Source organism: Macaca fascicularis, chromosome 11, assembly GCF_037993035.2.
Source record: "Macaca fascicularis isolate 582-1 chromosome 11, T2T-MFA8v1.1".
In the NCBI taxonomy this organism is placed as follows: domain Eukaryota; kingdom Metazoa; phylum Chordata; class Mammalia; order Primates; family Cercopithecidae; genus Macaca; species Macaca fascicularis.
The window spans coordinates 139,376,609-139,397,461 of record NC_088385.1 but is presented as its reverse complement, the minus strand read 5'-3'; the positions used below and the strand labels follow the sequence as shown (position 1 = coordinate 139,397,461).

The following is a 20,853-nucleotide window of genomic DNA, read 5'->3' as shown; positions in this document are numbered from 1 at the left end:
TCAGGCAATGTCATCGGGCCAGCGTCTTGCCAGCTCTCCACGCTCCTCTTGGCCTTGCGGGCTTAGCCTGAGCCTCCACTGTCTGCAAGAGGCTGCAGCCGCTCCAGCCTCACGTCTTGTCTCCCGGAGCCCGGCCACCCTCTCCTGGCTCTGACTGGGCCGTGCATCTCTCTCTCAGCCTACTGCCATGCTGATTGGCTCAGACCTGGTTCTGTGTCCTCCGCTTCATCCAGGCTGGAACTCCACCCCGCTACTTGGGGAGTTCCCGCCAGGGTGAGCCCCACGTTTTACGGGGAGGAGGAGGAGGAGGAAAGGAGCCGAGCAGGGCAACAGCAGAAGTCCATGGCCTGGCGAGGACAGCCTAGATGTGGGGAAAGAAGGGACAGGGAGGGGCTGAACCTTTACACATCACACCCTGCACGCCAGGCTGGATAGGGAGAGGCGGAGCCTGCAGTCTGGGGTTAAGGCTGGGAAGCCCTGATGGATGGCTTAGAAGTGAGTTGGTGACAACTGGACAGTTCCCCAGGTGGGGCAAGCACCTGAGTGGTGGGAACAGCCCCTGCTGCCAGGAGCCCACGGGGGAGGGTGCGTGTGTGTGCGGTGTATCTTGTGTGCACATGTGTGTCTGTGGTGTGTTCACAGATGTGTCTGCCCATGTGTGCGTGTGTGGAGGCTATGTTCTTGTGTGTGGCATATGTTCACGTGTGCATGTGTGTGTGTGGTGCTGTACCTTCTAATTCAGCCCAAGCCACAACGTAGACTTTTAATGTTATGTTCAAACAAAACCATTTGGAGACTCACTGACAGCTTTGAGGCTTTGGATGCTGCCTGCTCATCACCTGCCTTCCCCTCTGCCGTGAGCGATGAATTCAAGCTCCGTAAAGGCCACACATGGAGCCCCGTGTGCGTCTACAGTTCTGGGTGCCGGGATGAGGCGGTGAAACAGCAAACCCGCAGGCAGAACCCCTGCTCCAGGAGCCCTGGCTGGCAGGAGAGCAGGGCGGGGATGCAAAGAGCAAGCCGGGGGTGGGGGAGGGAGAGGCAGAGCAGCACGCTGGAGGCTGGGGCCCTGGTGTGATTTTACGTTGAGCACGGGGTGAGCCTCTTGAAGGGTGAGGGCCCATGTGGCCATCCAGGTATCCAGGTGGGGGTGGGGAGCGCAAAGGCCCTGGGGCAGGAGCAGGCCTAGAGCACGGGCCACAGAGCCAGGGGCTGGGCCGCAGGGGAGTGAGCCAAAGGAAACTGAGAGGGGATGGTGGAGGGAGCAGCCTGGCTGAGCAACCCGGGCCTTTGACCTTCTCAGGGGTGATGGGAAGCCTGGAATTGCATGGGCCGGTGTGGAGGTCACCGTGACCTTGCCAGGCCTGGGGTTGCAGCCACAGTGCCCAGGGAGGTGAGAAGGGGCTGGCCAGGCTGCCTGTTGTGAAGAGCGGAGAAGTGTGAGAGGGACGTGGAGCAGGCGTCTGGCTTTTCTCTGGCCTGCAATGGGTTGGTGGGAGCGGGAACGGGCTGGCCTCACTGTGAATGTGAAAATGCTCGTTGGAGCCCACCACGGTGGGTCTTCCTTCAACAGCTAAATGCGCCGAAGGCCTCAGAGCTTGACAGGGTTGAATTTCCTCCGAGCCCCAAGGCCCTGGGAAGGGCGCCCTGTGCTCCCTGAATGGGGCGACGGCCGACATTCCTGGCCTGTCCCCAGCCGCGTCGCCTCTGCCCAGCCCTCAATCACTGCGGCTCTCAAGCGGCTCCGGGTGCCATGATCTCGTTCAACTCTGATGCTTTCCAAACACCATAAATTTTGTTTATTTTCTGTCTGACAGAAACGGTGCCACTTAAATCCCACAGAGAACCCTCGGGTTCCGCTCAGGCTGAGTTACTCGGGGGCCGCTGCTGGGCGGTTTACATTTGTTTCCTCTGTGACGTCGGAATGGGGAGGACGCTGCCTCCAGCATAGGGCCAGGGGCCAGGGCTGCTCACACAGAGCTGCTGAAGCCTATGGGGGCCCAGTTGTGGGTCCTGGGCTGCCCGCCCCCAGGAAGGGCACTTTGCCACCACTGAAGTGGGGCGAGCTGGTTCAGGCACAGCTGGAAACCAGAAGGAGGCAGCCAGCAGCAGCTGCACCAAACAAGAACAGGAGCCCCAGGCCTAGGCGGGCGGATCACGCGAGACCAGCCTGGCCAAAAAGGTGAAACCCTGTCTCTACTGAAAACACAAAAATTAGCCGGGTGTGGTGACACGCGCCTGTAATCCCAGCTACTTGGGAGGGTGAGGCAGGACAATAGCTTGAACCGGGAGGCGGAGCTTGCAGTGAGCCGAGATTGCGCCACTGCACTCCAGCCTGGGCGACAGAGTAAGACTCTGCCTCAAAAATAAAGAAGAAAGAAAGAACGAGAGTCCAGAAGCCACTGCTGCCCCCACCAGCAGAGTGGAACTGTGATTTCATAGAACAGACACAGCCTGGCAGCGAGAATGACCACAGAGCTCACAGCCACTTGGGTGGAATCTCAGGAACTCAAATGTCAGGAGAAGGAGTGGGGCTCTGAGGCCTGTGTGCGGGAGACAATGGCCATGGCGTTGAATTCAAAGGCATGCCGGGCGCGACTGGGGATGGGAAGGTGTGGGGCAGAGCCATGGGGAAGGCCCAGCCCAGGCGCACACGAGGCCCAGAGACGGCAGCCTGCGAAGCGGAGGGGGGTGGACGCCGGGGTGATCACCCACTTTTCCTAAACTGGGCGTCGGGCACAGGCTTTGTATTGCTTCATTCATCGTTATATTTAATGTATGGTTGATAAATATCCCTTTAAAAATTAAAGACAATTTGTTCATTGAGAAGGGTACTGTATTATGGGTAAAACAAATTATTTTATGCTAACTAGTGCTGGGTGAAAAATGGGGTGTATGTATTACATTATTTCCAGTTTAAACAGCAATTTGTCTACAAAGGGTTGTGATGAGTGCCAGGTTGTTAGGTGCACATTAATGGCACCAAGTGCGATAGAGCATTCTCCTGCGGAAAACACAGAACAGTCCAGAAGGAATGTGCGACAACCTGCCCTGGCACTCCCACTGCTGCCGGGTGTCGTGGGAAGCTGGGAACTAATTTAGCGCCCGGCAGTGGGACGGTGGCACTGCGATATTTTCTTCTGCACAAGTTTGCTGTGGGGCATCGTGGCGGGCCTGTGTGGAGCCACCGTCAGAACGCCAAGGAGCGCCTGCCCCGACCCCATCCTGCCCACGCCATTGCCCACTGTGTCCTGTTGAGGGGCGCTTCCCTGGGTCCTCGTGAGACCTGGGCCGGTCCCACAGAGGGGTCCCCGCCGTGCTTCCGTCCCCACGGTGCATCCCCCGACGGCTCTGGGGCTGCTCTGAGCTGGGGAGCCTGGCGGGGCGTGACGGCGTTCTCCCCTCTCCTGTCTCCTCCTCCCCCCGCCCTCGAGCCCTGGCAGTGGCGGGTGACTGGAGTTTCGACGGCTGGCAAACGTGTCTCCAGGGCTCAGAGACAAACACGAGCTGTTCACGTGTGACCGCCCTGCTGAGAACGTGTGGCCCCATGTGGCCCCATGTGGCCGCTGCTGCCACAGTAACACACAGCACTGAAGGGTGCACGGGGGACGGGCACAGAGTGATGGGCGCAGAGTGACGGGCGCGGAATGAAGGGCACAGTGACGGGTGTAGAGTGAAGGGCACAGTGACGGGCGCAGAGTGACGGGCGCAGAGTGAAGGACAGAGTGAAGGGCACAGTGATGGGCGCAGAGTGACGGGCACAGAGTGAAGGACAGAGTGAAGGGCACAGTGATGGGCGCAGAGTGACGGGCACAGAGTGAAGGGCACAGTGAAGGGCACAGTGACAGGCGCAGAGTGACGGGCACAGTGATGGGCACAGAGTGAAGGGCACAGTGATGGGCGCAGAGTGACGGGCACAGTGACGGGCGCAGAGTGAAGGGCACAGTGAAGGGCACAGTGACGGGCGCAGAGTGACGGGCGCAGAGTGACAGGCACAGAGTGAAGGGCACAGTGACGGGCGCAGAGTGACGGGCGCAGAGTGACAGGCACAGAGTGAAGGGCACAGTGACGGGCGCAGAGTGACAGGCGCAGAGTGACGGGCGCAGAGTGACGGGCACAGTGATGGGCACAGAGTGAAGGGCACAGTGACGGGCGCAGAGTGACGGGCACAGTGACGGGCGCAGAGTGACAGGCACAGAGTGAAGGGCACAGTGACGGGTGCAGAGTGACGGGCGCAGAGTGACGGGCACAGTGATGGGCAGAGAGTGACGGGCGCAGAGTGACGGGTGCAGCATCTTTTGTGGGGAAGCAGCGGACGGCAGCGGCTGAGGCACCTGCTCTCCCCTCTACTTGATTTTTAAGGACTGTGCTGCTGTTGTCTCGTTCTCTCTGCCTCTGTCTCCTCCCTCCCTCCTTCCTCCCCCCTCTGTCTCTCTGCTTCATCTCCTCCTTCCTCTCTCTGAACCTCTGCCTCCCTGTCTCCTCCCCCACTCCCCTTCCTCCCTCTGTGTCGATGACTGACCATCATCTCCCTCTTACTTTTCTCCCACTCCCCCTCCCTGACAGAATTCTGAAATGTATCTGGGCTCCAGCCAGAGTGAAGAGCACATTTCCTGGCATCCCTTGCAGGGTGCCGTGGCCATGGCTGTGGCTGTGTGGCCGGGCTCTGGCTGGGAGATGACGGCCAACAGCTCCACCTGGGACCTCAGACACATCCGATCCATTTCTTCTTAAAGAAAGAATTGAAGTCAATTAAAGTCAAATTGGGTTCCTATTGATTACAGTCGTAAAATCCGAACCATTATGTACCCAAGAGCTAGCATGTGAAGCCAGCTGTTCCCAGGGGCTCCTGTCCCTGGGGTTTATCTCCAGGTGGCACCTGGTAGGGCACAGAGGTGGCATCACCTGCCGGATACTCCAGGCCCCAGCTCTCCGGTTTGCCCCCAGGCAGGGCTCCGTGAAGCCTGCAGGATTCCGTGCCTGCCTTTGCCTTCTGGAGGAGGTTCCTGGTGATCATATTTCAGGGAGACATGGGGTTTGGCGTGATTCTCAGCCCCGCTCCCCTCTATGACAACTTAGCTTCTGTTTCTCACACCCAGGATCAGAGGTGCTCACTATGTGCCAAGCTCAGTGTTAATCAATCCCATATTTTACAATTGTCTTGGCCACAGTCAATAGACTGTTTTACAAAAGGTGTCTGTTCAGCACTATGTCCTGTAATAGATGTGACCCTATTTCCTTTCTCGTCCCTAAATGGGACTTGTTCTTGTTGGACTGAACGAGAGCAGTCTCAGGAACAGTTTTCTTTGAAGAGTTTCTTCCAGAGCGTGGCTCCTGAGACAGAGCTGGAGACCGAAATCACCTGGGGGTGCCCTCAGTGAGAGGGTCTGTCTGTGCAGTTCAGACCTCAGAGCTGTTTATAAAGCAGGCTGGGCCTAAGTCACCGGGGAACTGGCCGATCCGGTGCGCCTGTCTCCCTCGCCGGTGTGTTCTGCAGGCAAAGGCCAGGCCTGCGTAGCTGGTTAGACACGGGAAAGTGAGTGGTCAGGCCAGGATCCCAGCAGGCACCCCGTGCCACCCCACAGGGCTCCGGCCCCATGCGTCTGACACCTGCCCCAGGTGTGCATTCCCAGCGGTGTCTGTTTCCCGATTCCGCCCTCGGCCCCGAATTCGTGGAGCCGAACTCCTGCTTTCTTCACAGTCACTTCTGGTATTTGAGCTGAAACCATGTCTGACCACGGGCCCGGCTTCCTACGCCCCGCCCTCCTGCTCTGAGCGGCACCTGCCCTGGGTGAAGGCCACCCCGCCCTGGGCTCTAGGACCCGGCACAGGCTCCTCCCCGACTCCCCTCCGCTGTCTCCCGCTTTTTCCAGCAGCACCAGACACAAATGGGACTGGGTGGCTCCCGCCCAGAGGACGCCACTGACCTCCTGCCCCTTCCTCTGCTCTGCCTGGCGGTCCCGCTCCTAGGAAAAGCTTGCAGCCACTGGTTCTGCTTTCTCTTTTCCCACGGGGGGGTGGGACCTGCCACTTGTGGAAATCACACTCGTCGAGGCCGCCCGTCACCAAGCCCAGTGCAAATTCTCGGCCAGCATCTTCCTCGGCCGCCGTCGGGCAGGTGACGCCGCCTCGCGAGGCCTCCCCCTGACTCTGTGCTGAGGCCGCCCTGGGTCCTCCCTGGCCGCACAGCCCACAGCCTCTGTGCCTTTGCAGAGCTCTGAGGTTGGGGTTCCAGGGCCCAGGCCTTGGCCTCCTCCCTCTGTCTGTGCCTTTCAGTCCTGTCTAATGGAGGCAAACAGTCCCAGACATCTAGCTCTAGCCCTGGCTTGCACTCCAGGCTCAAATATCCACGTTTTATGTTTCAACAAACAGCCAGATTGTTTTCCAAGGGTCTGTGCCACCTCCCATCCCCACCCGCCGCACGTGGGCGTTCCAGCCCCTCTGTGACCCTCACCGACGCCGCTTTTGTACGTCGAGGGCACATCAGCCCTTCCGGTAACCAGACAGCGGCCCCCGTGTGGCTCCGAGTGTCAGTCAGCTCCCTGGCGGCTGCCTGGGGGGCACCTGCGCACGTGCTTGGTGGCTGCTTGGGCATCTTCAGTGCTGACGGGTCTGTTCTGATCTTTCCCCAGTTTTCACTGGACATTTTGTTTTCTTTTGTGTTTTGAGAGCTCTGTGTTACTTCTGGATACAAGTCCTTTATCAGACATGTGCTTTGAAAATACTTTCTCCCAGTCTGCTGTGGCATGTCTTTCTATTCACTTAAGAGTGTCTTTCAAAGAACAGACATTTTGTATTTTGATAAAGTCCAATTTATCCATTTTGTTTTGTTTTGGATCGTGCTTTTGTTGCCATATTGAAGAAATCTTTGCCTAAGCCAAGGGCACGACGACTTTCTCCTCTAGTCCCTTCCAGGGACTTCATGGTTTTAGGTTTTACATTTAGGTCAATGATCCACTCTGGGTTAATTTTTGTATGTGGTGGAAGATACGGATCAAAATTCATTTATCCAGAATGAGAAGTGTTTGTTGCTTGCCAAGGTGTGTGTGAGTGAGAGCATATGTTTGTGTTTCAGTTTGTGCGTGCGTGTGTAGGTGTGGGTATGTGTGTGAACATGTGTATGGGTGTGAGTGCGTGTGTACATGTATGTGTTTGAGAGTGTGCTTGTGTGTGAGATTGCATGTGTGTGAGCGTGAGTTCATGTGTGGTTTTGTGTGCACGTGTGAGTGCATGTGTGAGTGTGTGGGGGGTTTGTGTGCATGTGTGTGCGTGTGTGTCAGTGTGTGTGTGGGTTTGTGTGTGTGTGACTGCGTGTGTCTGTGTGTGTGTGGGTTTGTGTGCGTGTGTGTGTGTGAGTGCGTGAGTGTGAGTGCATGTGGATTTGTATGCATGTGTGACTGCGTGTGTGTGTGTGCTTGTGTATTTCCCCATTTGCCAAAGCAGTATCCTTTCTTCACCTTACTCCTTTATCTATTTTATCTTTCTCTGTGTCTAGCTTCACACCAGCATTGCCCTGCCCATGGCTGTGGTTCTAAAATAAGCGTTAACTTGAGGTGGTGTGAATCCTCCCACCTGGTTCTTTTTCAAGATCACTTTGGCTCTCCAAGGTCCTTTGCATTCCCACATGAATTTCAGAATCAGCTGCTCAGGTTCTACCCTGAAGCGCGCTGGGGTGCTGATGCGACGGCGTGGGGTCTCCGCGTGCACAGGGGAGTGTGTCTTAGCCTCACTGAGGACCCCCCGCTGCTCACCTCCCATCCTCCTGTCTGCTCTTTTTGCCATGGGCCAGCCTGTGTGCTGAAGTGAGTGGCTGGGAGTTTGGTCACACACCTCTCTGTGTGGTCTGCTCCAGTGGCCCCTGCTGTGGAGCCCACCCCATCCACCCCTGCCACGAGCTGGTGCCATGTGGCCCTGCCTGCCTCCTGCCCCGCCCTGGTTCCCCGCCTGCCTCCTGCCCCGCCTTTGTTCCCCGCCTGCCTCCTGCCCCGCCTTTGTTCCCCGCCCCTCCTCTTGGCTGCTCCAGCTCTGGGCTCAGGTGTCTTCCTTTTTGTGGGACAAGCCCAACTTTTCCCACCTCCATCCCTCTCTGTGCCACATGCCACCTCCTCACCCTTTTCCCACCCCCATCCCTCTCTGTGCCCACATTCCACCTCCTCACCCTTTTCCCACCTCCATCCCTCTCTGTGCCCACATGCCACCTCCTCACCGTTCCTGGGGGACAGAGCTCAACTGCACGTCCAGACGCAGATCACGCCTCAGGCTGGCCCTTTTGCTCGCTGAGTGGAGGCTGCGTCTGTGACGTTTTATTCTCAGAGACGCCGGGATGCTCATCTGAGTCTCTGCCCCCAGCCAAGGGAGGCCCTGAGCCTGTTTAGGGACAGCAGGAAATAATGGCAGAGGCCCAGGACCCCCCTCATATCCCCCTTGCCCGACTCGGTGGTGACCCACTCAGCAATGCCGGGAGCAGCCACCGCTGTGCTGGCAGAGCCACCTTGCAGGAGGGGAGGTCCCAGCCCCACGTTCGAGAGCAGAAGACAAAACATCTCCTGTGGCTGCTGTAACAAGGGCCACAAGCAGGTGGCTTCCGACACTGTGGATGCACCGTCTCCCGTTCTGGAGGCCAGACCCCAAGATCACAGTGTGGGCAGGGCTGTGCCCCCTCCTTCTGGAGGCCAGACCCCAAGATCACGGTGTGGGCAGGGCTGTGCCCCCTCCTTCTGGAGGCCAGACCCCAAGATCACGGTGTGGGCAGGGCTGTGCCCCCTCCTTCTGGAGGCCAGACCCCAAGATCACGGTGTGGGCAGGGCTGTGCCCCCTCCTTCTGGAGGCCAGACCCCAAGATCACGGTGTGGGCAGGGCTGTGCCCCCTCCAGAGGATCCTTCCTGCCTCTCCCAGCTTCTGGGGCTCCAGGCATCCCTGGGCTCGTGGCTGTGCCATTTGAGTCTCAGCCTCCGCCTCCACGTGGCCTCCTGCCTGGGCCTCCATGTTGCGTTTCCTCTGCCCTCTCTTTAAGGACACTGTTGGATTTAGGACTCACCCTAAATCCAGGATGATCTCTTCGTCAGTGGGTGGCTGGGTCAGGTTCTTGACTTTGCAGCACAAAATAATTTGAGAGCAAGTCCAAAACACAAGTAGGCAAAGAAGTTTGTCACAAAGCGAAAGTGCTCCTCGGAGGGAGAAGCAGCCCCTGGTTCCTTGAGGGGAGTCCTTTCGTGGGAGCTGTGCGTGCACGTTCATGAAATACAGTGAGGTTGGGTATATAAAGGCAGACAGACCTGCGGTTAGCTGTGTGTGCCTGTTCATGAAATACGGTGAGCTCACGTGTGTAAAGGCAGACAGGCCTGCGGTTGGCTGTGCATGCGTGTTCATGAAATACAGTGAGGTTGGTTATGAAAGGCAGACAGGCCTGTGGTTGGCTGTGTGTGTGCATCCATGAAATACGGTGAGGTCAGGTGTGTAAAGACAGACAAGCCTGCGGTTGGCTGTGCATGTGTATTCATGAAATACGGTGAGGTCAGGCACGTAAAGGCAGACAGGCCTGTGGTTGACTCTGCGTGTCTGTTCGTGAAATATGGTGAGGTCAGGTGTGTAAAGGCAGACAGACCTGCAGTTGGCTGTACTTGCCTGTTCATGAAATACAGTGAGGTCAGGTGTGTAAAGGCAGACAGGCCTGTGGTTGACTCTGCGTGTCTGTTCGTGAAATACGGTGAGGTCAGGTGTGTAAAGGCAGACAGGCCTGTGGTTGACTCTGCGTGTCTGTTCGTGAAATACGGTGAGGTCAGGTGTGTAAAGGCAGACAGGCCTGTGGTTGACTCTGCGTGTCTGTTCGTGAAATATGGTGAGGTCAGGTGTGTAAAGGCAGACAGGCCTGCGGTTGGTGCACACGCCCAGTACCTAAGTGCTCCAACACACACTGCCTGTATCATTACATATGGAATCCTCACTGGGGGTGTATCTCTTACTATTAAAATGAGGGAAAGGTCCCTGTAAGCTGAACTTGGAGCCTAACTGTGTGTACAGCTTCCTGGAGATGCCCCTGGCCCCTCCAAGGCAGGAATGTGTGGCTAAGAGCTTCGTGGGCTTTGGGTGCTGACTGGCTGGAGATTGGGGAAGCTACATCAGGAAGAAGTACCTTCATTCTCTTTCCTGGGCCCCTACTGGGCAGGGGGGCTTCACACAGGGAACAAGGACGTCAGTGTGGCCTCCCCACCCCTACCGATCCCGCCTCAGGGTCATCTCAGGATCCCTAACTTAACTACATCTGCAAAGATCCTACTTGCAATCAGTCACGTGAGGACAGGCCCTTCCGAGATTAAACCCGGGCCAGAAGACATGTTTCCGAGGTCGGAGACAGAGGTCACGTCCTGCTGACACCATGTCCTGGGTCGCGGGAGGAGGACACCGTTCAGCCCACCACGGAAGAAAGGGCTTCCTCAGGGAGGACCGGCCCAGCCGTCCTTTGCTCCCCGTGGCCTCTCCCTCATCCCCAGCAGGAGCGCAGGAGGACAAGGCTGGGGGCTGAACCTCAGGGTGAGCGACTTGCCTTCCTCACTGATGGGCATTTTGGACTTGTTGGAAAATCTTTGAGCTCCTTTATCTGTTTCTTGGGGCTGGGTTGAGCGTTGCAGAAAAGCGAGATTTGGAAAAGTCATCCTGGTCTTCATTGTCTTCCATTTGCCAGACGGTGGGTGACAGGGAGTGAAATAAAAACACTTCAACTCCACGAGTGTGGAAATGACCTGGCAGGATCTCCCTCGCATGACCTGCGAGGCGGACGCGGTTGGGATCCTCATTGTGCCGGAGAACTGAGGCTCCCAACGGCTGTCGGTCTCACCTGTGGGCGCCTGGGCTCGAACCTGGATCAGACGCTGGCGCTGCTCCCCGTCAGGAACGTCTGCTGACGGCTGGTCCACCATCCGCAGGCCCCACTTCTAGGAGCCCCACCGGCCAGGTGCTGAGCCCAGCATGATGCAATGGAGCATAAGCCAATCAGAGTGCCCTATTTCCTCTGGCCACAGTGATTGGTGCATGACGCAATGGAGCATAAGCCAATCAGAGTGCCCTATTTCCTCTGGCCACAGTGATTGGTGCATGACGCAATGGAGCATAAGCCAATCAGAGCGCCCTATTTCCTCTGGCCACAGTGATTGGTGCATGACGCAATGGAGCATAAGCCAATCAGAGCGCCCTATTTCCTCTGGCCACAGTGATTGGTGCATGACGCAATGGAGCATAAGCCAATCAGAGCGCCCTATTTCCTCTGGCCACAGCGATTGGTTCAGGGAAGGGCACGTCACCCAGTCAGAGCCCGGGAGACACAGGGAAGTTTTCCGGCGTGTCCTGGGAAGACAGGCGGGTTTGCTGCCCTGGACTCAAACCCCTGGAAGGTCCGGACCTGCGGGGACACGGCCTCCGGCCACGCGGACGGGCCTTCCTGAGATGAAACTCGAGCCAGAAGGCTGGAGCGAAGAGAGGCAGACGGAGGCCCGTGTCCCGCTGACGAGCTTTGACCCCCCGTCAAGCTGGCCCGAAACCGAACCCACCTGGACTTTTCCTACGGATGAGCCACCAACCCTCTTTCTGCTTAGGCCAGCCCGGCTCGGCTTCTCCGTGTTCCTGCTGAGCGGACAGCAGAGGGTGCATCTGGAAGGTTCTGTCGCCCTCATCGCTCCTGGGCACCTCACACGCTCCCCAGCATGGCCAGCGTCCCGGGGGCCTCTGCGTCCATCCCTCAAACCTGCGGCCGTGAGCTTGCAGGGAAGCCTGTTCCACGCAGGCAGCTTGTTTATAAAGCGAGTGGCCGCTGAGATCCATCCATAAAAGGCCGTCGATATCCTGGGGCAAGGAGTGGGTCCCGGACACGGATTCTAAATCAAATGAGAGGTCATTGAGAATGAGTAGGTGACAGGGATTCTCTGCCCCCACCCGCCCTCGCTCTAAAGTCTGAAAAGGCTGGAGGCCCCCGGGAATGCTCACGCCATAAATCCCTTGTCCTTGCTGCTTGCGAGTTCTTCAGCACAGGTGCATGTGGCCCCGACGCCTCCTGGCCTAGTGATGGAGGGAGAAAGAAGGGGTGGAGTCCACCACTGTCCCCAAGGCCAGCGGCTTCCTCCACTGCTTCGAGGAGGCATCGGGGACAGGCATGAGTACTTCACGGGCCCAGCCGGTGCCTGTGGGGCCCCTTGAGTCTTCATTTGTCCCCTCATTACACAGATGTTTATAAAGTACCTGCTGTGTGCCGGGCACAGCCTGGGTTCTTGGTATAGAGCTGCCAACGGGACAGAAAAGGAGCTTGCTGTCCGGGGCTCACGTTCTGGTCATGGGGGGAGATAGACCTGCAGGAACAAACAGGTACAGGGCTGGTCCCAAGCTTTCTGAGCAGCCCTGCCCCTCTCCCGCTGGGCTCTGGGAGTGCCTCTGCCCCCACAACCCCAAAACATCTCCTCTCCAACCTGCAGCCGCTCCCGCAGTCTGTCCTAAGATCTATTTCCTTTCTCAGGATTTTTTGTTTTACACATTTTGCAAGTTCATGAAAATTGTGCGATCCAAGCTTTTTCTTCTACAGACTAATGGAGTGAAGTCTTCTTGTCAGAATGCATTTTTCTGAGTGATGAAATCTCCCTCGCTGAGCACCACAGTCCAGATAAATGTGATGGTGACGCACAGCCCTCGTCCCTTTGAAATTCTCACCAGAGGCTCGGAACCAGCTGCTAGCCAGGGCGGGAAGTGGCTGCCCATGAGGGTGGCTGGCTCCTTGGCTGTGCCTGGCTCCTCAGCTGTGCCCAGCAGCACCGTCCCCAACGTGCTCCTGAAGCTGACAGCTGGGGTTGGAATCCCAGCACCTGCACTCATGGCCCACGGGGGAGGCTCCTGTCTGTAGAACGGGGACATTCATCTCTTGAGGTTGCTCTGAGGACAGGGTGGGCACAGGGGCTGTGTGTATGCTGGGTGCCGTGTTACTGTTACTAGTTTCTTTCTAGAACAGCTCTGACCCCCGTACACCCTTGACGTCTGGTTGTAGGGCCAAAGCCTTGTCCAGTAGCCCTCGAAGGGTGCACCTGGCTCCCAGGGTCCCGTGCACCCCACCCTGACCACACCCCAAACCATGTCTCTTGCAGGTGCAGACACATGAGCTACGCCCAGGACCTGCCCCAGGTCTCCGTGGTCTTCATCTTCGTCAACGAGGCGCTGTCGGTCATCCTGCGCTCTGTGCACAGCGTGGTCAACCACACGCCCTCCCAGCTCCTCAAGGAGGTCATCCTGGTGGACGACAACAGTGACAATGGTGAGTGGGCGCGGCCTCAGCACGGTGCTCACGGGGGGCTGCCTGTAGCTGGGTTGAGCTGGGGTTGGGTGGAGCCTTCCGGGACGGAGCGACAGAGGACCGCACCCCGTCTGTCCACGGGGCTCTAAAGCTACGGGGGTCCCTCCTGCCTTCCAGCCTCTGTCATGACTCGTACATGCTGTCCCCACTGTGTGGCTGCCCGTGCCTCTCTCTGCCTCCGTCACACAGCCTCTCCCCCTGTGTCTGCATCTTCTCCTCTTCTCATGAGGACCCACACTAGACTCAGAGCTCACCCCAAATCCAGGAGGATCTCATCTCAAGATCCTCAACTGGATACGTCTACAAAGTCCCTGCTTCCAGACAAGCTCCCCTCTCAGGCTCCGGGTGGAGGTGAAGTTGGGGTCAGCCACCCCACCCTCCACAGAGGCCAGCAGAGCTGAGCTCTCCCAGGTGCCACCTCCCGCCTCTCATGCCCACAGAGGCACCAGAGCTTGGCTGGACGGAGCTGGCGGCTGGAGCCCAAGCCCCGTGGTTCCTCAGCGCCACCCTCCTCAGCCTCAGGTGCCCTGAGGGCAGCACTGCTCACACCCTCTGGCACACAGGCTTGAAACACCAAACGAGGATCTGGCACTGCCCCAGGCCTGTCCCCCATCTGCCCTTCCCAGGCGCAGAGCAGAGAGCCCACAGCCATGACACTCCCTCCGGAAATGGAGTGAAACCTGGGCAGGCCCTTCCCGACCCCTTGTGGAGGCGGAAGGCTGTACCATGAGGCTGTGGGGCAAGCTCTGGCCTGCAGCAGGGCCCCAGCCCGGCAGCACCGTCTACACTGGGGTCTGTGTGCGGAGGACTGAATGGTGTGGCCACCCTCCTGAGCCGTATCTCGCTGCAGAGGGTGGTGTGTGGGGAGGACCATCCAGTCCAGCTTGGCTACCTGTGTCTTGCCCTTGGCCACAGGGAGCTCCATCAGGACACCCTGCCTCCAGCATGGAGAGGCCATGTTTGTGTGTCCACCCATCCATCTATGGACTTGGCTGAGCCGGTTCGGTTGCGTGGAGAGACCACGTTTGTGTGTCCACCCATCCATGCATGGACTTGGCTGAGCACGTTCCGTTATGTGGAGAGACCACTTTTGTGTGTCCACCCATCCATGCATGGACTCGGCTGAGCCGGTTCCGTTGCGTGGAGAGACCACGTTTGTGTGTCCACCCATCCATCTATGGTCTCAGCTGAGCCGGTTCGGTTGCGTGGAGAGACGACGTTTGTGTGTCCACCCATCCATCTATGGACTTGGTTTTTTCCCGGCTGACTGCTCAGCCCTGTGTATCCCGTCTCTGCAGCTCGGGCTGCTGTCTGGTCTGGTGTGTGTCCTTGTTTGCTGTGTCTCCCACGGGAATGTCAGCGTCGTGAGACTGGGGTCTCATCTCTGGGACCTCCCACGCTGAACCGCGTGCAGCTCAGTGGGTCCTAAGAGAACGTTTACGAGACACCCATCCCACACGGGGCACGCAGCGTTTCTGGCCTTGGGTCTTGGTGGCCCCGCGCCTGCCGGCACCTGCCAGCGTGCTGACGTCTTGTCTCTCCTCAGTGGAGCTCAAGTTCAATCTGGACCAGTATGTCAACAAGCGGTACCCGGGCCTCGTGAAGATCGTCCGCAATAGCCGGCGGGAAGGACTGATCCGCGCCCGGCTGCAGGGCTGGAAGGCGGCCACTGCCCCAGTCGTCGGCTTCTTCGATGCCCACGTCGAGTTCAACACAGGCTGGTAAGGGCCAGAACAGGCTGGACAGCCGGTCTCAACGGTTCCCCCTCCACCATCCCCCTCCTCAGCCGCTGTGCTGCTGCAGCCTGGCCGCTGGGCTGGCCCCGGGGCTGGGGTACCCACCGTAGCCTTCAGGAGCTGGAGCTGAGAGCCACCACCGAGTCCACCTGTTCGGTTACCTCTGCGGCCTCTCCGTGTCCAGCTCCCAAATGCAGAACCACTGGAGGGCAGGCCCAGCACGCACCCAAGGACATGGTTCTTAGAAGCTCTGAGGCACGTGTGTGAGGCTTGGTCTGTGCCCACCTTGCCCCGGGAGAACGTGACCCCGTCCTGACTGCAGCAGTCTCGGGTACTGTGTGTCCCCCGTGGGGCGGGAACCTCAGATCAGGTGGGGTGGGGCTGAAGTGTACACATCCGGCCTCTCAGGCCCTGCTCAGTCGCTGGAGGTGGCCACAGGTGCCCTGGAGGCCTGAGCCGAGTGCGAGGGGCGTGGGAAGTGAGCTCGGGCTTCATCCGTGAAGGTCCTGGGCTGAGGGTCACCTTGTGTATGGGGTCCTGGGGCCACCAGCACAAAGCACCCCTGCTGGGCGGCTCAGGGCAGCAGGACTTCACCTCAAGGTGTGGGCAGGGCTGAGTTTCCCCCAGAGGCTCCAGGCAAGGATCCCTCCCACCTCTCTCAGCTCCTGGAGGCTGCAGCCCCCCTTCTGCCCCCCACGCCCTCCCTGTGTCTGTCTCCCCATCCCTGCCTTGTGCAAGGACTCTTGTCATTAGAGTTGGGGCAGCCCAGGATGCCCCCATCCAAACCCCAAAGCCAGCCCCACAGAGGGCACCTACAGGGTCCATAGTGTACAGGGGTGTGTGCCCCGCACCCAGGCCAGACCCTGCACTCACAATGCACAGGGGTGTGTGCCCCGCACCCAGGCCAGACCCTGCACCCACAATGCACAAGGGTGTGTGCCCTGCACCTCAGCCAGTCCTGCACCCACAATGCACAGGGGTGTGTGCCCTGCACCTCAGCCAGTCCTGTGTCCACAATGCACAGGGGTGTGTGCCCTGCACCCAGGCCAGACCCTGCACTCACAATGCACAGGGGTGTGTGCCCTGCACCTCAGCCAGTCCTGCACCCACAATGCACAGGGGTGTGTACCCTGCACCTCAGCCAGTCCTGCACCCACAATGCACAGGGGTGTGTGCCCGGCACCCGGGCCAGACCCTGCACCCACAATGCACAGGGGTGTGTGCCCTGCACCTCAGCCAGTCCTGCACCCACAATGCACAGGGGTGTGTACCCTGCACCTCAGCCAGTCCTGCACCCACAATGCACAGGGGTGTGTGCCCGGCACCCGGGCCAGACCCTGCACCCACAATGCACAGGGGTGTGTGCCCCGCACCCGGGCCAGGCCCCGCCCCCACCATGCACAGGGGTGTGTGCCGGGCACCCGGACCAGACTCGGCACCCACCATGCACAGGGGTGTGTGCCCCGCCCCCAGGCCAGGCCCTGCCCCCACCATGCACAGGGCTGTGTGCCCCGCCCCCCCGGCCAGGCCCCGCCCCTCTCCACCCAACCACAGGGAAGACCTGGGAGGCCGTTTTCCCCACTTCCTGGAGAAACCAAAACTGAAGATTTTATATCAACTCTCCTGACTCATTTTTCTAAACTCTAAACTCAGGGAAATGCCAGCTGTGGTTGCCGCAGGGGACTTTGGTGGGAAGCGGCAGCTGACGATCAATCTCAGGGTTACACGGAGGCCGGGGACTGTCACTGTTGGCTGGGACACCCCACTGCATGTGACCCGGGCCACCTGCTGGGTCCCCGGGGAACCTGGCGTTTTGGGGCTTCTGAAAACCGGTGGTTTCTATAACAGCATCAGGGGGTTTGAGCGGGGACTTGGCACCTCTCAGGCTTCTCGCCTCACACTCGGCTTTCCTGGGGCATCTCAGCCCCCAGCCGATGCCCAGCCGGCGCTGTTCTGATGAGACGCTGCCTCCTCTGCCCTGTGCCCTCCCTGCCCCTTCCTCGCTCCTCCGCCGGTTGCTCCCCTTTCCCTCAATGTTCATCAGCTTCTGACGTGTTGTGCATGAATCGTGTTCCACTGCCTGCCCCCCTCAGGGTCACCCCACATGGTCGCACAAGTTGCGCACTGCACAACTACACTCGCAGCCTTTCAGTCCCTCTGACGCAGCGTAAGCTCCCCGAGGCCTGAGGGCATGTGGGGGAGCCTTGTGTCTGTCACATCAAAATGCAAATTTTTTTGTTTGAGACAGGGTCTTGCTCTGTCACCCAGGCTGCAGTGCAGTGGCACGATCTCGGCTCACTGCAAGCTCCGCCTCCCGGGTTCCCGCCATTCTCCTGCCTCAGCCTCCTGAGTAGCTGGGACTACAGGCGCCGCCACCACGCCTGGCTAATTTTTTTTTTTTTTTTAAGTAAAGACGGGGTTTCACTGTGTTAGCCAGGATGGTTTTGATCTCCTGACTTCGTGATCCACGCGCCTCAGCCTCCCAAAGTGCCGGGATTACAGGTGTGAGCCACCACCCCCAGCCAAAATGCAATTTTAAACCAGTGCAACTTTAATTTTCACAACTGAAAACCCAGTTATCCTTCTGTAAATAGCAACCGCTCCCATAACTGTCTCCACAAAGGATTCTGCCGTATTAGCAGACCTGGCATTTCCAGGGAGCTTTTCATCTCTGAAGCACTTTGCTAACAGTAATTAATTAATCCTCCTCACAAAGCTGAAAGGCAGGTAAATACCAGGCCTCACGCTCAGAAGGATGGGAAGGAGGGGTGAGGACAGCCACGTGGTCTCACAGGCAGGGTCAGGGCCTCGCCGCTCCCCACACCGGCCCTGCCTGAGCTGGCCCAAATCTGCCCTCAGGCCGTCCTGCCCCTCACTGCGGCCTTTGGGCTCTGTGTCAGCTGGTGGCTAGGTGGCTGCAGCCCCGTGGGACTCCAGCATGGATGGCGGGCCTCTGCAGCCGTCTCACCTTTCGGTAGACCATGGTGTCTCACCTGCCTCCCAGGACCCCTGCCTGGGATGGGGAATCGCAGACGGAACTGATGCCCACGGAGGCCGCTTCTGCTCACCTTCCTCTCTGCCCTCCTCACCCCCGACTGCGCCATCGCTCTGTCCAGCCTCCTGGCCAGCCCTGCAGGCCCATCAGGCACACGCTGGGGCTTCGGTGCAACTGCTGTTCCCTCCAAGACTCCCTCCACGCCTCCTGCCAGTCACTACCCAGGGCAGCCCTACTTAAAACTGTGAGCCCCTTCTACCACGTCCATGACTGCTTATACCTCATCCTCTGTCCCATCCTGGAGCGGGGCCACTGCACACTCGCACAGGTTCCACACTGCACAGCGGTGCCTGGTGGCTTTTCCATCCCACACTGTGCGAGCTCCCCATGACACGGATTGTTTTTATTCCTTAGTTCATGATTGTGTTCCAATTTGTGGGAACAGGGCATGGCACATAGTAGATCCTCAATTAATTCTTGCAAATGAATGCAGCTCCCACGGGAACAAGAAAGGAGAGGAGGGACTCTGGGCTGGGCAGAGAGGAAGACTGAGCTGGGGAGCCCTGTGATGGACATAGCTGACCTCTTGTGGACCCCTGGGCAGCCCTTCAGAGACGCTGCAGCTGGGCCAGCGTGGCCAGTGCCAGTGTCCCCCAGGGGCCAGCAGCATTCGAGGGGCTGCCCCAGCAGGGGTGAGGCCTTAGTCAGGGTGGGTCTGCTGCTGAGAGGGGCCCTGGGGCTTCCAAGTGAGGCGGTGGCAGCAGGGGGTGGCAGGGTTGGATGCAGACCAGGTGGGGCCTGGCCTCCCCTCCCTGTGGGCGAGTGGACCCTCCTCGGGGAGTGCGGTGGGCTGGGGCTGCCCCCACTCACGGCTGTGCCTCTGCAGGGCGGAGCCCGCACTGTCTCGGATCCGAGAGGACCGGCGTCGCATTGTGCTGCCAGCCATAGACAACATCAAGTACAGCACGTTTGAGGTGCAGCAGTACGCCAACGCTGCCCACGGCTACAACTGGGGCCTCTGGTGCATGTACATCATCCCCCCGCAGGACTGGCTGGACCGCGGCGACGAGTCAGCACCCATCAGGTGAGCTGCCCCAGCAGGGGTTGAGGGCGGCCCTGCCCGGAAGGAGCGGAGCAGAGTGAGGCGGGCGGGGGACGGGGGCTGGGGACGGGGGAGGGGGACAGGGGCGGGGGATGTCCCCCAGCAAGCACAGCCTGGTGCAGGGGCCGTCGCAGAGACCATGGTGAGGGTTGGGCCAGGTGCTGGGGCCCACGGCCTTTGCCGTAAAAACTTGGCACACAGAGCTTGTCTGTGTCACAGAGATGCAGATCCAGCCCTCGGGGCTCACTGGAGCCGGGACTAACGGCTTGAAGGTTATTTTTCTTCATTCCAAATGCACTTGATAATCCCCAATCAGCAGGAAAAGGATTGTGTTGTGTCAGGATTGCCTTGCGTTTGACATTTTAAAAATGAGTGAAATTCAGAGAACCCAATGGGAGGCAACTCCCACAGTTTTTGGCAGGCTCTGGATGCCCTGAGCTGCAGCAGGAGCAGGCTCGCTGGCCCCATCGAGTCTTCAGGGCATGGCTGCGCACTGCTCCTCATAGCCACCACCTGGACAGCTGCTGAAACCCCCGTTCCAACCTTCAGCTAAAGGACAGGCAGCGACGTGACCGGACACTACCCAGGAGAAGACTGGCCTGTGCCAGAAAGCTCATGAAAGGTGCTCCCCACGGTCCAGGGAGAGGCAAATTTAACCTGCAGTGAGATGGGGCTCCATGCCCACTGGGGTGGCTGAAAGGTGTAGGCTGACAATACCAAGTGTTGACAAGGACAAGGCACAGACACAACTCTTGGACGTGGCTGGCAGGACTGTGAATCAGCACAGATGCTTTGCAAAAGCAGCAGCTCCTTCTGAAGGCCCAAAACCCTCTCCAGTGTCCCCCTCCAGTGTCCCTCCCTCCAGTGTCCCCCTCCAGTGTTCCCCCTCCAGTGTTCCCCCTCCAGTGTTCCCCCTCCAGTGTTCCCCACTCCAGTGTCCCCCCTCCAGTGTCCCCCCCTCCAGTGTCCCCCTCCAGTGTCCCCCTCCAGTGTCCCCCCTCCAGTGTCCCTCCCTCCAGTGTCCCCCTCCAGTGTCCCCCTCCAGTGTCCCCCCTCCAGTGTCCCCCCTCCAGTGTCCCCCTCCAGTGTCCCCCCTCCAGTGTCCCCCCCTCCAGTGTCCCCCTCCAGTGTCCCCCTCCAGTGTCCCCCCTCCAGTGTCCCTCCCTCCAGTGTCCCCCTCCAGTGTCCCCCTCCAGTGTCCCCCCTCCAGTGTCCCCCTCCAGTGTCCTCCCTCCAGTGTCCCCCTCCAGTGTCCCCCTCCAGTGTCCCTCCCTCCAGTGTTCCCCCTCCAGTGTCCCCCCTCCAGTGTTCCCCCTCCAGTGTCCCCCTCCAGTGTCCCTCCCTCCAGTGTCCCCCCTCCAGTGTCCCCCCTCCAGTGTTCCCCCTCCAGTGTTCCCCACTCCAGTGTCCCCCCTCCAGTGTCCCCCCTCCAGTCCCTCCCTCCAGTGTCCCACCTATCCCACTCCCAGGTGTTTTTCTCAAAATAAATGAGACACATGTACATGCAAAGGCTTCCACACAAACGTTCACAGTGGTGTTACAGTAACCTCCTGTGCGTCAGCAGGTGAATGGTTGAGCAGGGCAGACTCCACTCGCATCACAGAATACTCAGAAACAGGGAGGAGCAGACCCTTCCACACCTAACAACATGGTGAGATGCAGAGGCTTGTGCTGAGCCTGGGAGCCACACATGGA

General features: G+C 59.1%; 1 protein-coding gene across 11 annotated transcripts in view; it reads left to right on the top strand.

Annotated features, from left to right (window-relative positions):
- The window catches only part of GALNT9 (polypeptide N-acetylgalactosaminyltransferase 9), a 122,788-nt gene that overhangs the window by 45,656 nt on the left and 56,279 nt on the right, over positions 1-20,853 (top strand). For 10 of the 11 annotated variants that reach the window (XR_012419796.1, XR_012419794.1, XR_012419795.1 and 7 more), the window contains 3 exons: positions 13,120-13,286; positions 14,872-15,046; positions 18,943-19,140. Coding sequence is in view for 5 of the 11 variants with exons in the window: in XM_005572668.4 (XP_005572725.3) it covers positions 13,120-13,286; positions 14,872-15,046; positions 18,943-19,140 (540 nt within the window). In the remaining 6 variants the exon portion in view is untranslated. Of the gene's footprint in view, positions 1-13,119; positions 13,287-14,871; positions 15,047-17,474; positions 17,564-18,942; positions 19,141-20,853 lie in introns of those variants that run through there. The other variant, XM_074005947.1, reaches the window with a different exon arrangement.